The sequence below is a fragment of the Sceloporus occidentalis genome, unplaced genomic scaffold (genome assembly GCF_023333645.1).
Source record: "Sceloporus occidentalis isolate IW3139 unplaced genomic scaffold, rSceOcc1.0.p SCAF_63, whole genome shotgun sequence".
Taxonomy (NCBI): domain Eukaryota; kingdom Metazoa; phylum Chordata; class Lepidosauria; order Squamata; family Phrynosomatidae; genus Sceloporus; species Sceloporus occidentalis.
Genome location: NW_028317043.1, coordinates 5,094,822 through 5,108,039, shown reverse-complemented (window position 1 = coordinate 5,108,039; position 13,218 = coordinate 5,094,822). Strand labels below are relative to the sequence as shown.

Sequence of the window (13,218 nt, the reverse complement as noted above, 5' to 3'; positions counted from 1 at the left end):
TTTCTTCTAATAATTCATCCTGCAGGGCAGTCACTCATGTATTGTCCATATTTTATGTATTTTTAGCATCAAATTCCAGAATTAAAACGTTTCTGGGGGTAGGATTTGCAATCAGAATATCAAACACAGCGAAATGCTTCTGTATCAGCATTAGTCTTTGCATCGCATACTTTTTTTTAAATTAAAATTTTTTTAACATCTTGTATTTTTGCAGGAAGCTTTTCTGGAACATCAAGCAGTGTTAAATCGTCTTCTGGAAGTTCAGTGCAGTCTCCTCAAGATTTTCTGAGTTTTTCAGAAACTGAAGTACGAACTGATAGCTATCACCACCCCCAGCAGCCACTGTCTACCAAAGATTTGCCTAAAGGAGAACCCGGATCTCAGGAAGGGACAATAAACAGTTTTAGCTCTTTAATCGGCCTTCCTTCAAATACAGTTATGTCTTTCCAGACTAAAAACTATGACAATTTATCTGGAGATTATATCAATTCAAGCCTTACTGTAGCGGGATACAAGCGGGTACAATCCTCCACAATAGAAGAAGATGCAGTAAAAGAAAAGAAACGTAAAGGAAATAAGCAGAGCAAACACGGACCTGGTAGACCCAAAGGGAACAAAAGCCAAGAAGCTTCTTCCAATTTATCTGTTTCCTCAGCTTCTCCAACATCATCTGTTGCTTCAGCAGCAGGGAGCGTGACAAACTCTGGTCTGCAAAGATCTCCTACGCTGCTCAGAAATGGAAGCTTGCAGAGTCTAAGTGTTGGGTCTTCTCCAGTTGGGTCAGGTAAGAGTTTTCAAAATTCAGAGAGTGTGTATTTAATATGTTTTCTTCGGTGTTGAAGGATAATTGGAATAATTACGATAAGGACATACTGCTTATCCTTATACATGGCAGCTCCCTATTCTTTGACTGTAACTTCAGTCATTGGTGATCCAGGAATCAAAAGACCCACCCAACACAAGCTGTAGATCTTTGAGTGTATTCAAGAGGCACTGAAAAAAGAACAAGGAATCACAGTAGAGTAACAGTACTGTAAAATGTAAATTAAAGGTTATACATTGTATGTATCTAATTTTAGATACTCTGGATAACATTGTGTGCTTACTCTGCTTGAAACTTAGAGAAAATGTCTGTTAACATGCAGTCTTTGTGTAGAACTTTCACTACCAAGAGACCTTGAAATATTTGTAATGAATGACATTCTGCGCTGTCCTCAAAACAGTGTAGAAAGTTCTCGTTTCTCACCGCTTTAACAGAAAGTGTGGTCAGGTAAACAGGCTTGCAGAGCACTGTTACCTGATCACTATGTGAAAATCACAATAAGACACATAAACAAAGATTCTTCAAAGAAGCGGAAAAAACACAATAAAATGGAAAAAAATTAAAAACAATTAATTTAGAAACTCATAATGCCACAAATGATATCTTTAGGTGTACAAGAGAGATCCCAGGGATTCATGATGATGACAAGAAAATGTAAAACAAGTTGCACTGCTGTCTAATGAAGACAATGCACAAATAAAAATGATAATAAAATGAAAATAATAAATCTAAGTTAATAAAAATTTATAGTAAATAAATATTTGTAAAAATATATATTTTTATTTAATGTGTTTTGCAATTAGTTTACAATTTTAATGAGCTAATGTATTCACTGTGTGTAAATCTAATATGTGTTTTATACAGTATAGCTGGATTTTGAATGTTGGGTCCTTCCATTTTTTTTCTGTGGATATAACCATTGCCATAAAAAATGATCATACTTATTATGTTTTATTTTAATGGAATTAATGTTAATTCCTGTGGTTCTAAGTGAAGTTATGCACCAATTAAATAGAAAAAAGATAAACTTTAAATGTGTATTTTCAAGGTTACTCTCATACTGAATTTTTATTATTTAAATTCAAGTTAAAATGTTGTGGCTCTGGATCTTAGTTGTTACATATATATATAGAGATATATCTATATATATATGTATATGTACACACACACACATATTCAAAAGGGCTCTCTCCACCGAATGTATCGGTTTGTCTTAGTCTGTCACTTCTCGTCTTGTCATATCCCTTGAATATATGTATTGTATTAAGCGCTGCGTAAACTGTTGGCGCTATATAAATAAAATATAATAATAATAAGAAGAAGAAGAAGTGGAGGTAGTCTCACTTTGGCATGTGAAACAGAACTTGCTGGCAGGAGGTGACCAGAACGTGTGTTAGGTTAACATTTAAAAGAATGATGCCCCTTACATGCTGTTTGGTTAAGTGGTTTGCATTTTTGGCACCAAATTCTAAAAGCTGATTTGTTTAACGAGATTACCAAAATCTAATTTTGACATAAAGAGATATAAGGAGATGCCTCCGTGACACTATGTAAATGTCAGGAGCCATAGTAAATTGGATGTCACTGAATTTTTAATTACCTTTCTGTCTGTTATGCAAAGCAATGCAAACATTGCTCTAAAAATGACTTGAGAGTAAATGGTGTATTTCTGCAAAGCATGGTTTATGCATATTCATTAGCCCTAACGAATGCTTTATTATTTTCTTGTTTACTCTTTTGGCTTGAGTGTGTATTCTGTCTCTTTTAACCATTCAAATACACTGAGAGTGGCCACCCTAAGCCTTGTGATGCGTGTATCTATGGTGTCATTAGGACTAATGTAATAGTTTACTTTTGCAGGAATATTTGTAAAATGGTGCGTGCAAAGCGCCAGTATATGCCATGGCATTGCGCAATGTGGAACGTGTCTCAAAACAGGCTCTCCAGAAAAATATCTGTTCTCTAAGAGATTTTCTTTTATTCCTGTTATTATTTTATTGTTAATAAGATGCTATATATACAATTACATGTATGCCATTGTGTTATGGAACATTAATGCATCTTGGTTTGTATTATAGTCTTAGTCTTCTTCCAGGGGTAATGATAGCCCATGTGTTCCTATAAAATTCTAGGAGAAAGGGATATGCACATATTATTGGAATATGTAGGAGTATGCGTTAATGATGTTTAAAATGTTAAACCAGAGAGTTGCTGGTGACAAGCTTTTCATTTCTAAAACCCAAACACACTCGTAGCAATGCTTTGGGTAAGAGTGCCGCATCCCCCGGTATCTAGGATGGTCCATGTATCTTGTATCTGGTATAGTACACATTTTACTATCGTTGCTTTCTGTGAATCCATCAACACTTTGAGAAACACCCCCTAGGTGCTGTCTGGTATCTGAAGCTGAAAACCAGTTCTGAAAGGACAAAGTTGAGACATGTCCATGTCACTGTTATCTCTGCCATGTTTATCCTGCCTAGTGCAGCCCAAGGTAATCAGCCACAGGAACGTTATCCAGACATTACCATTACTTTCTCCATATACATGGCGTCAGCATCTGTGATAACTCTGCATCCTTTGCATATCTATGTTGGTATATATATTGATAAATATATGTGTGTGTGGTAGGAGCTGAAGTCGTACTCTGTTGTTTTACACGCAGACTCTATTTTCCCATGGGTCCTGAGAAAGGACTGTTTGTTGTTAATGTTTTATTTATGACTTCATGTAACTGGTCATCAAGTTGTCCCAGTGATGATGTAGCTTTCTAACAAAGTAAGTCATAGTTTTGCTGATAAATGGAGCTTTTCTTCTGAACCTGTGCAATCTATTTTTTATGTGTGTTTGATGTATGGTACTGTAATCAATAAGTGGAGCAGCTTTTGAAAATAAAAAGTTTAGAGTTCCCGAGAATCTCTTGTCATGGGCAACCTGACCACCCCTTGACCTGTTGTTCACCCCCTTCTGTCTGTAGGTGTCAAAGGAGAAAGGAGCGCACATTCGACCCCTCTATCTTCCATCATACTTGTCTTTGTCTTCGTAGAAGAAGACGGATGGGTGCCAGGCATAACAGAGGCCCCATGAAGGGCTTGTACCTTTCTCTGAGTCCTTTGATGGATGTATTTTGTGAATCCCAACAGGCTTTATTCAAGTGCTGAAAACCAGTTTGCTCACTCTGCCTCTGAGTGATCTACCTCTTTAGATCTGAAGGTCCTAATCTAGAGCCACAAGGTAGATAAATTAAGTGTCTGTATGTATTTCACAGATGACTTCAGCCCCAAAGGCATATTTGATCATGAATGGCTTGAAAAGAAGCCAGTCATTGTAGTTCCAATATTGTTCTTGGAACCATTTCGTGTGAGGTTTGACCCTAAGATATATTAGTTTTTTGGTTCGGGCACGTTGGTGATGTTGACTGAATTATCAATTTACACTGTAATCCTCGACGTGTCAGAGGTGTGCCATGCTAATTTTGTTGTAACTTTAAGAGGATTTTTGTAATGCTGCTGTAATTTATCTTTTATTTTTGTAGCCCTTATGCTGGCGAAGCAATGTAAATGTATTTTTTCTTCACTATTTATTTTATTTTACACTTACTGCTATTTCTGGCAGACTAGAAGGGCCGAATGCTTCTTATCTGCCATCAAATTTAAATATGTTTTTTCTGATGGTTGCAGGTCCAGTATGCACTCAAGTTAGATGAAGAATGTATTGTATACAGTATAGTATTGTATTTAATGGTTGATTTTAAGAAATTATCTATTTTAATCAGAAATTTACCCAATTACAGAAAAATCAATATTTCTCAAAGCCCCAGACGGCTATAGTGGGGCAACAAAATTGTTTATTGGTATTTTCTGAACAGGAAAATCAAGTATAGCATCTTGTACAAATTCACAGGCTATGCGGTTCCAAGTTTATATTTTTGTTAAGAGTAAGTCTATGTATTGTAGTCGGAGTTGAAAAAGCGATTGTGTTTAAGGATTTATACTTAAGGTGCAGGTTATTTCTCCTCAATGAAGGCATGGACGACATGCAATACTTTTTTAAATTGTGTATTTTGTTATTAAATGTATAAATCAGAAAAGCAGAAACACTGGTAACAAAAAGAAATGTAATGCTCCATGGCTTTTGCACAGATAGATGCTCGGGCCTGTAGCTTTCAGACAAAAAGAATTCAATAATGACTGGAAGCAAAAACACTCTTCAGGGACCTCAATAAACTTTATTGTTCTAAAACAGACACAAAAGCACATAATCATAAAGTGGGTAATGCTGTCTTGTATGAAATGTGTCATCATAACCCTAGCCTTTATTAAATGTATTGCTGTGTGCTACATCGTGCTTAGTGTGTGTATGTATATATATAATCACGCACACCCAGTCAGTGTGTAAATGTCTTATTTAAGCAGTAGAACATTCAGTAAATTTGTTTGGTTACTTAATGGAATTTACAGTATTTACTAAAGTGGCTGTTTGCTAATTAAGCTCTTTGTCATGAGAGGAACCGTCTGGTGGTAACAGTCATATCATTATACTTTCTTTTCACAAAACTGTTCTCTTTAAAATTTATTTTTAATGTCCACCAGCCTCTCTGTGTTGGAGCTTGATGGCATGTTGGCTCGTCCGACAGGCTAGCATTCTATTCCCATGGGTGGTTGCTGTCAGGGTTCGTTCCTGAATGCCGCTGCTAGGAGAGAATGTGTTGCGCATGCGTTGGTGCAATCTGAACACCCAACAGTACTGCCTGCTGGGAAGCGTACATCAGTCGGCGGTAAAAAGAAGTGTCTGATTAATCACTGCTTGTGTTACTGAAACCAGTAATGGAAAATAGCTTTACTGTGTCTTTAAGCCGCTTGTGTTAACGGTTCCCCCTTCCCACTGTGCTGTAGATGCGCCAGAGAACCATATACTCAGTGGCGGTGACTATGACTCTTGCTTCCCAGACACCGTCGCTCTTGGATTTTCATTAACCCATCCCCCATTTAATAATATGGTTAAATGTACTTTCAAATTATTCCATGTATGAAAACACTTTTTTAGATCATGGGCATTATATATATATATATATATATATATATATATATATATATATATATATATATATATATATATATATATATATATATATATATATATATAGACATATAAATGAGTTAATATTTTTTGCTACAGGTATGTACAGCAGCAATGATGTAGCAGCTACCTTTTCCAATGCTTTGTCAGGATCGAGCACTCCAGGGTCCGTTTCCCACATGACCCAGTGCACCGTGGCTCACCTGCAACCAGGGGTTTCTTCATCGCCATCCTCCTCGTCCACAACTACTGCTCCTGCCAGCACTACTACAACTCAGGTAATGGAGTTTGTCTTTCTGCTAAATCAATTAAATGCCTTTTTGCGGTTTTGGTTTTTTTATCTGTCACCGCGACAGATTTTTCTGTTAAAAAATTTATGGATGCTATGAAGTGTGATTACTCCAGATGAGAAACACAGCGATTGTAGTTCGTTGGTTTAAAGTAGCCTTTTGAATGAACAATTGCTGGTTTAAAGTAGCCTTTTGAATGAAAGGGTTAAGGACTTCAGGTGACATATAAAACCAGCCGTGTTGTTATGGGTGGATATGGGGAGAAAAAAAAAAAATTTGTACCATAATCCTTTGATGGCGAACAGGTACATTAGTAAATGAACTTGAACTTTTCCTTTAATTGAGATCTTAAGTATGCTTTTTATGATTTCTGCTGGAGGAACATTTTTTGTCTAATCTGGCGTCCTGGGTTATTGGAAACTGCTATAAAAACATATGCTTAATAGAGAAAAGCAACTTTCTGAATGGCATGCATTAACCTGAAATTACATGTGTTTTAATCTTGTAAAATGTACGTTGCGAGCCATGTTTGCTCAGTATAAAGAGAAGCAGGTCACTGGTTTCAAGAAAACTGTAGTTAGTCTTAAAAAGGAATTTGTAAAGGTTTTAAGCGCTATTAATGCAACATTTATGACAAAGCCAAGAGCTTATTCATGGAAAACATCGCTCCTTGCTAATGTGTTCAGTCTTAGCTGCAAGCTGCCAGAAATGAAAGGCCCCAGACTTTCGGATTGGCTAACGAGCATGTAATTAAGTGTCATTCCTTCGTATAACAATCATGAAGTAGTACTAATTGGCTGTATGAGCCCTTGAGACAAGCATACTGTAGGCAATGGCACCTTGTAATAAAAGGAAAAAAATATGAGGCTTTGCTGTACTTTGACAAGGACTGTTATGTTTGGCCCTTGTAACATGGCTCCAACTGCTGTGAATGTCTCGTTACCAGGCTTCTGTGTACATTTTGGGCCACAGTGGATTGTGCTTGGCAAACTCATTTTTATAGTTCAGTGTTCTAGCCATATACAGTAAATAAACCCTTTGGAATTACCTGGTTTTCTGCATTAATTGTTCGTGAAATGTGGATCTGATCTACAAGTCACAAGTGTAGACAAACACAATGTGCTCAAGCTAATAACACACAAATAATTATCTTTCATGTGTCCTTTGAACATTTCTGATGGGTTTTTTTTGTGAGGGATGGTTCATATCAGCAAATGCATCTTGAGAATCGCAAACTCAAAATGTTTCATTGTCAAAATAGCTCTAAAACACACACCCAGTCCAGTTTCAATGATTGGACTCCAGGTTTGCTAACTCCTGACTCCAATTAGCTTTTGTTAGTGATTAGACTAGGTTTTCACATGTTTTTCCAACCCACAGTGTTTGAATGATGCATTCAATATGAGCAATACCATAATTGGTGTGTTATTAGTTAAAACAGATCATGTTGGTTCATTATTGTAACTTAGATGAAGATCATATCATATTTTAAGACAAATCTATACATAAATGCTGGTAATGCCAAAGGCTTTACTTAATTTTTCTTACTAATGTACATATGTTTTCACCTGGAGATCGAGAGGGTTTGCAGAACAGTTTAGTGTTTTGGGCTCATTGGACAGATGTGCGGGTCGGTTCCCGACAGTGCTTCCAACTCGCCTTCACCAACTTTCGTGACGTAAAACTGGAACATGCGACTACCTGTACGACGCAAGGGGTCCCACATCTGTGATTTATCGGCCATAGACCTTAAAGTGCCAGGGCTGTTTTTTTCACTGGCCTGTCTGGTTTTGCTGTTACCTGTCTGTGCTGTTGAACAGGGAGGTTAAGAAGACTTGCATGAGTGTAACTATAATATTGCTTTTTGGTAAATTGATGTGTCATGAGCAGTGTTGATGATTGCTTTATGTTTATCACCGGAATTGTCCATTATACATCGCCCTCTGTATTTAAAACGTGTTAAGTAAAAATGGATCTGTATTATGGTTTTTTTAAATTAGATTTGACACAAACTACTGTACCAAATATAACAGGTAATTTTATCTTTTATACACTACAGTGAATCACTGTATACCTGGATTATAAAACAGCACATTCCCTAAGGGAATATTACATTTCATCTGCAAGCGCTCACTGCTTAAAAGGACTTGAGCGGCTCCTGCAAGTCACTACCTTCAAGCTGTCGTATTTGTTTATAGTCACTCTTACCTGCTGGAGTCTTCCGCTGTGGGAAACGACTGTAAGGCATTATCAAACAAATATTTTCTATTTCGGGAACAGCAACAGGAGCAGGACAGCAAGGCATCACTAAGTCGGATGCTGATGACCTTTAACAGGCCATTTATGAAATTACCAACTGCATGTCTTGTCTTGACTAACTCGGGATTTAGACTGAATCATTTAAGCCGCCCGTCCCCTGGAATAAACCATATACGCTAGTCAACAGAATGTCATGTTAAAAACCAGATGTTTACATTATTAAGTGTTTAAACATTTTTAATATTTGTGGCTTCATTACCTGCTATTTGCTTGGATGCATTTTGTCATCTCCTGGTTTTGTACCTTTAAAGATTTTGCTAACCTTATTAAAACGAATGAGGATTGATGGTGTATAGAACAAACAGAAGAAAATGTATGTGCTTGTTTTCCCCCTTTTTAGTGTAATTCCCTTGTTGATTTGTATGGTCCTCTCCATAAAGGATAGTGAACAAGCCTACAGTGCCTACATATTCTCTTATATGTAGCTTCAGTTAAGTTTTATTTCTGTAAGAATGTATTTCAATATGATGATTTTAAATACAGGGAAACCTAGAATTTGATGGCAGATAAGACCCATTCAGCCCATCTAGTCTGCCCATTTTTCCTGATGGAAAGACTCCAACCTTGATCATTCCTTGGACTCACTTTACATGTAGTCGTATCGGTTTGGTTTATCTTATGTGTAGCTCGCTATTTTAGACTACCCTGTTAATGTTTATGGAATAGTTTAAGAAAGGCCTTTCCCTACATACATTAGACCCAGGTCTTCCGTTGGATGTGATTTAACCACAAATAACCAAACTTGGCTTACAGTAACCATAACACATTTTCTTGGAAAGTAATGCACATAAAGCCAACTATAAACCAATAATATGCCGTAAGGCCTTTCCTTATCCTACTGGCAGCTGGCTATCTCTCCATTTGTCTGATAATTTCAATGATGCTTTTTGAATCAGGACATTTTGTTAAATTTTTATATTTTGTATCAAGGTGCCCCCATGGCACAGACCTTGGATATAGTATTAGTTCTAAGTAAAACTACTGCTGCGTCTTAAGTGTATTTTCAAAATGTGTTAGCAAGGCATTTTTGGCTGCCTTCTCTCCAGCGTCAAGATGTTAAGTAAGTAAACACATTGGAAAGGAACCACTGCGAATTAATGTTACTGTTTATTTCCAGAGATTAGTTTGGTTGAAAACAGAATCTGCATTTATAAAATTAAAAACCCAATGTTTTGTTTACAAATAATGTGAAATGTAGTCCTCATGCAGATTTAAAATGCTTAGTTCACCTCTGTAGCACTGAGAGAGACATTGGTTTGTGTCTTAAACAGTTTGCTTTTACATTAATCATTAAAGCATTAAGAATCCTGACCATATGTTGTGTTAACATTTTTAAAAAATAATTTACACTTATGCAACCTGTCTTTCGCTTAGCATGTAGTACTATTCAGCACGCACCTGTTCTCTTCTTCATTAGTTATTTATGGCTTAACATGTTTTATAACTGGTCTAGTCCGCTCATTTTAAGTGGTGGGTTCAAAGCGTACCCTAAATGTCTTTAGCAAGAATTACTTGCTGTTGGAAAAAAAAAATCTTTAGAGTAACTTTTCGCCAATACATTGTACCAGCCAATTGACTAGAAAAGATATTAGATATAATTGGGGGGGGGGGGGTGTTGAAATGTCTACGTCAGCACTAATCTGCCATAGGGTTAAAGCTACAAATATGGCTGCTGGACGGGCTGAGTGTGCATGACTCAGAAGTGTCCATCGTGCGCACAGCATTTCGGGATCAAGCAGGTGGCAGTATGGGTGAGCATGCGTGCGTGGCGCACACAACGCACCCAGACAGCTATGTTGAGAGTCTCCAGGTACTAGCATCGCCACTAGTATAAAGGGGGCAAACTTTAAATAATCATAACGTAACTGGTGTTTTATTTCTGTGCATGAGCATGCAAGGTGCCATGCATATGGACAGACATTGGGGCACAGATCTGCTTACTTTCAAACCATTTTGTTGTCCCAGAGTTAAATATCAACCGTTCGTGATGTTGTTGTAGCAATGGGCTCTAGCCATCTAGAGAGAATAATGCACCTGGTAACTGAAAGGGGTTGAACTTAAGTGTCTTTGGAATCCGCTGTTCTGCGTAGACAAAACATTAATTGCACACTCTAAAATGCTTACCGTGTTCTTCCCCTGAAGGTTTAATCACATAACAAAAACTTATTAGAAGTGTTTTCAGTTTCTGTGGCAACAACCTATCAGTACCTGGTTTTGTGTCATATAGCATTTTTGTGTTGCTGGCAAAAACATATGAACAGCTTTTCACATGCTTACATGATTATGATTTCTGGGAAAGGTTTAAACATTTAACAGTACTAAGAATCGTGTTTCCAATGCTTTATTTAGTTATAGAAGAATAGGTGGAACAGCAGCTTTAAGATATGACTTGAGTAACTGGATCAGATTTAGAGTAATTCTAAAGGGTGAAGTTGCAACTGTGGAGCAGACAGCAAGAATGTCCCATTTGTTTCCATGGTGATTGTTCCACATTTACAATTATTTTTAAATATGGCCCATTGTTTTGCTGTAGACAAAATGTGCCTTGTATCAGGGTAACTCCCTTGCCCAGTGAGATGCAGTGCTCTACCAGTTCACGATTTGCCATTCAGCTCTTACAGTGGCAAGAAAATGTTTGAACCCTTTGAAATTACCAACATTTATATATATATTTGTCTTAAATTATGATATTCACCTAAGTTACAATAATGAACAAACACAATCTGTTTAAAGTAATAATACACAAATGACTGTATTGTTCTTGTCCATGCATTCAAGCAGTCACAGTGCAGGTTGAAATAAGTCTGTGAACCCCCAGGCTAATCACTTCAGCAAAAAGCTAATTGGAGTCAGGAGTTAACAAACCTGGAATCCAATCAATGAAATGGGACTGGGTGTGTGTTTTAGCACTACTTTGACATAACAAAACACACTGAAACATTTTGAGTTCACTACTCCGAAGAAGCATCTGCTGATGTGAACCATGGCCTCACAAAAAACGAACTTTTAGAAGACCTACAGTCAAGAATTGTTAATTTGCATAAAGCTGGAAAGGGTTAAAAAGTAATCACAAAGACTTTACATATCCATCAGGGCACAGTTAGATAAAAAAAGTATATATAAATGGAGATCTTGTACTGTGGCTACCATTCCTAGAAGTGGGCACGCAGACAAGATGACTATAAGGGTACAACACAATGCTCAATGAGGGGGGAAAAACCCTGGAGTAACATGGAGTCCATGGCAGGACTACGCAGCACTACGTATGGAGAAAATAAAAACCTGAAACATGAAAAAAAATGTCCCAAAGGTGCAGGGAGCATCATGATGTGGGGCTGCTTTGTTGCCTCAGGGACTGGACTGGTTGCCATCATACAGGAGTTGATGAATTCCCAAGTTCATCGAGGTATCATACAGAATAATGTCAGGGTAGCTGTCCACCACCTGAAGCTCAGTAGACATTTTTAATCTAGCAGGACAATGAACCTAAACCTCAATCTACTACAGAATCTTTTCAAAACAAACTCCACCTTTTGGAGTGGCCCAATCGGAGCCTTAGCCCATACTGAGGAGTGACAGCAAGAATGGTCTAAGACTCCTCCTGTACGTTGTGTCTGATCCACAGCTACCGGAAGCGCTTGTTTAAGGTTATTGCTGTCAAAAGAGGTTTGACCAGTTATTAAATCCAAGAGATCACTTACTTTTTCCACCAGCGCTGTGAATTTTAATGGGTGTAATTAAGAAAGATATGAAAGATTATCGTGTGTTATTAGCGTAAGGACGTTGTGTTTGTCTATACTTAGATATAGAACAGGTCACATTTCATGAACAATTAAGGCAGAAAACCAGGTAATTCCAAATCACTTACAGCGGCAACAAAAAGTATTTGCCTGACTGCTATCTAAATCTACGTAGTGAAAGCCTGTTTCTCTATATTAACAATGTCGCTTTCAAAGAGACACCTGAAGCATCCATTTTATTGAGCTGCTTTATTTTGCTTATAAAAACAGCTGGGGTGAAAAAAAAACCCTGGCCCACCAAAAAAAAAGAATAAAAACATGCTATAGGAACAACATATAGACTACAGTTTTTATAGTAGTGACTTGGCTCTTTTGTTGCAGTATTATTAAATGTATTTAGTGCAATCCACTAATCCCATCTATATCACATGGCACAACTAGTGCTTCCATTTTTTGGGGTAGCACTTGGGAACGGATAAAATTCCTGATTTTAGTTGTTCTTAAATCCTGGTTTTGTTTTTGTGATTAAAGTAACGTTAAGAAACTGAAAATAACTTATGAGTTAGCTTTTATTGTGTTTTTTATGTGTAAGCATAAAATAAAAAGCAAAAAGCATTTTAATTTAGGAAAACCTTCATTTTTTCACTTTAATACACGCACACACACACATAATATATATTGTTTTTTTTAGTTGACTAGATTTTATGGGATGGGGGGTTAAATTTAACAAATAGTAAATAAGATGCAAATTGTTAAATTATTTTCATACAGCTGTCTCAATTTTTGTGGTTCCTATAAAAATAACCATACACCAGCACTTTCAGCTCTTTGTTTTAAATGTTCTTTATTTCTCTTGTTGATAAAAGAATTCATAAACAAATGTATGAACAAGCTTTCATGGAAATTAATAATTTTTTTCAGTTCTAAATGGAATTTAAAAACACCAAAAATTAATATAATTAGTTTT

The 13,218-nt window shown here is 36.8% G+C and overlaps 1 protein-coding gene across 1 annotated transcript in view; it reads left to right on the top strand.

The window, feature by feature from the left end:
* Window positions 1-13,218, top strand: part of LOC149287224 (protein AF-10-like) — an 86,021-nt gene that overhangs the window by 48,190 nt on the left and 24,613 nt on the right. Inside the window, exons 10-11 of the mRNA XM_089493169.1 lie at window positions 215-784; window positions 6,002-6,180. Of these exons, the coding sequence (XP_089349295.1) occupies window positions 215-784; window positions 6,002-6,180 (749 nt within the window). The remainder of the gene's footprint in view (window positions 1-214; window positions 785-6,001; window positions 6,181-13,218) is intronic.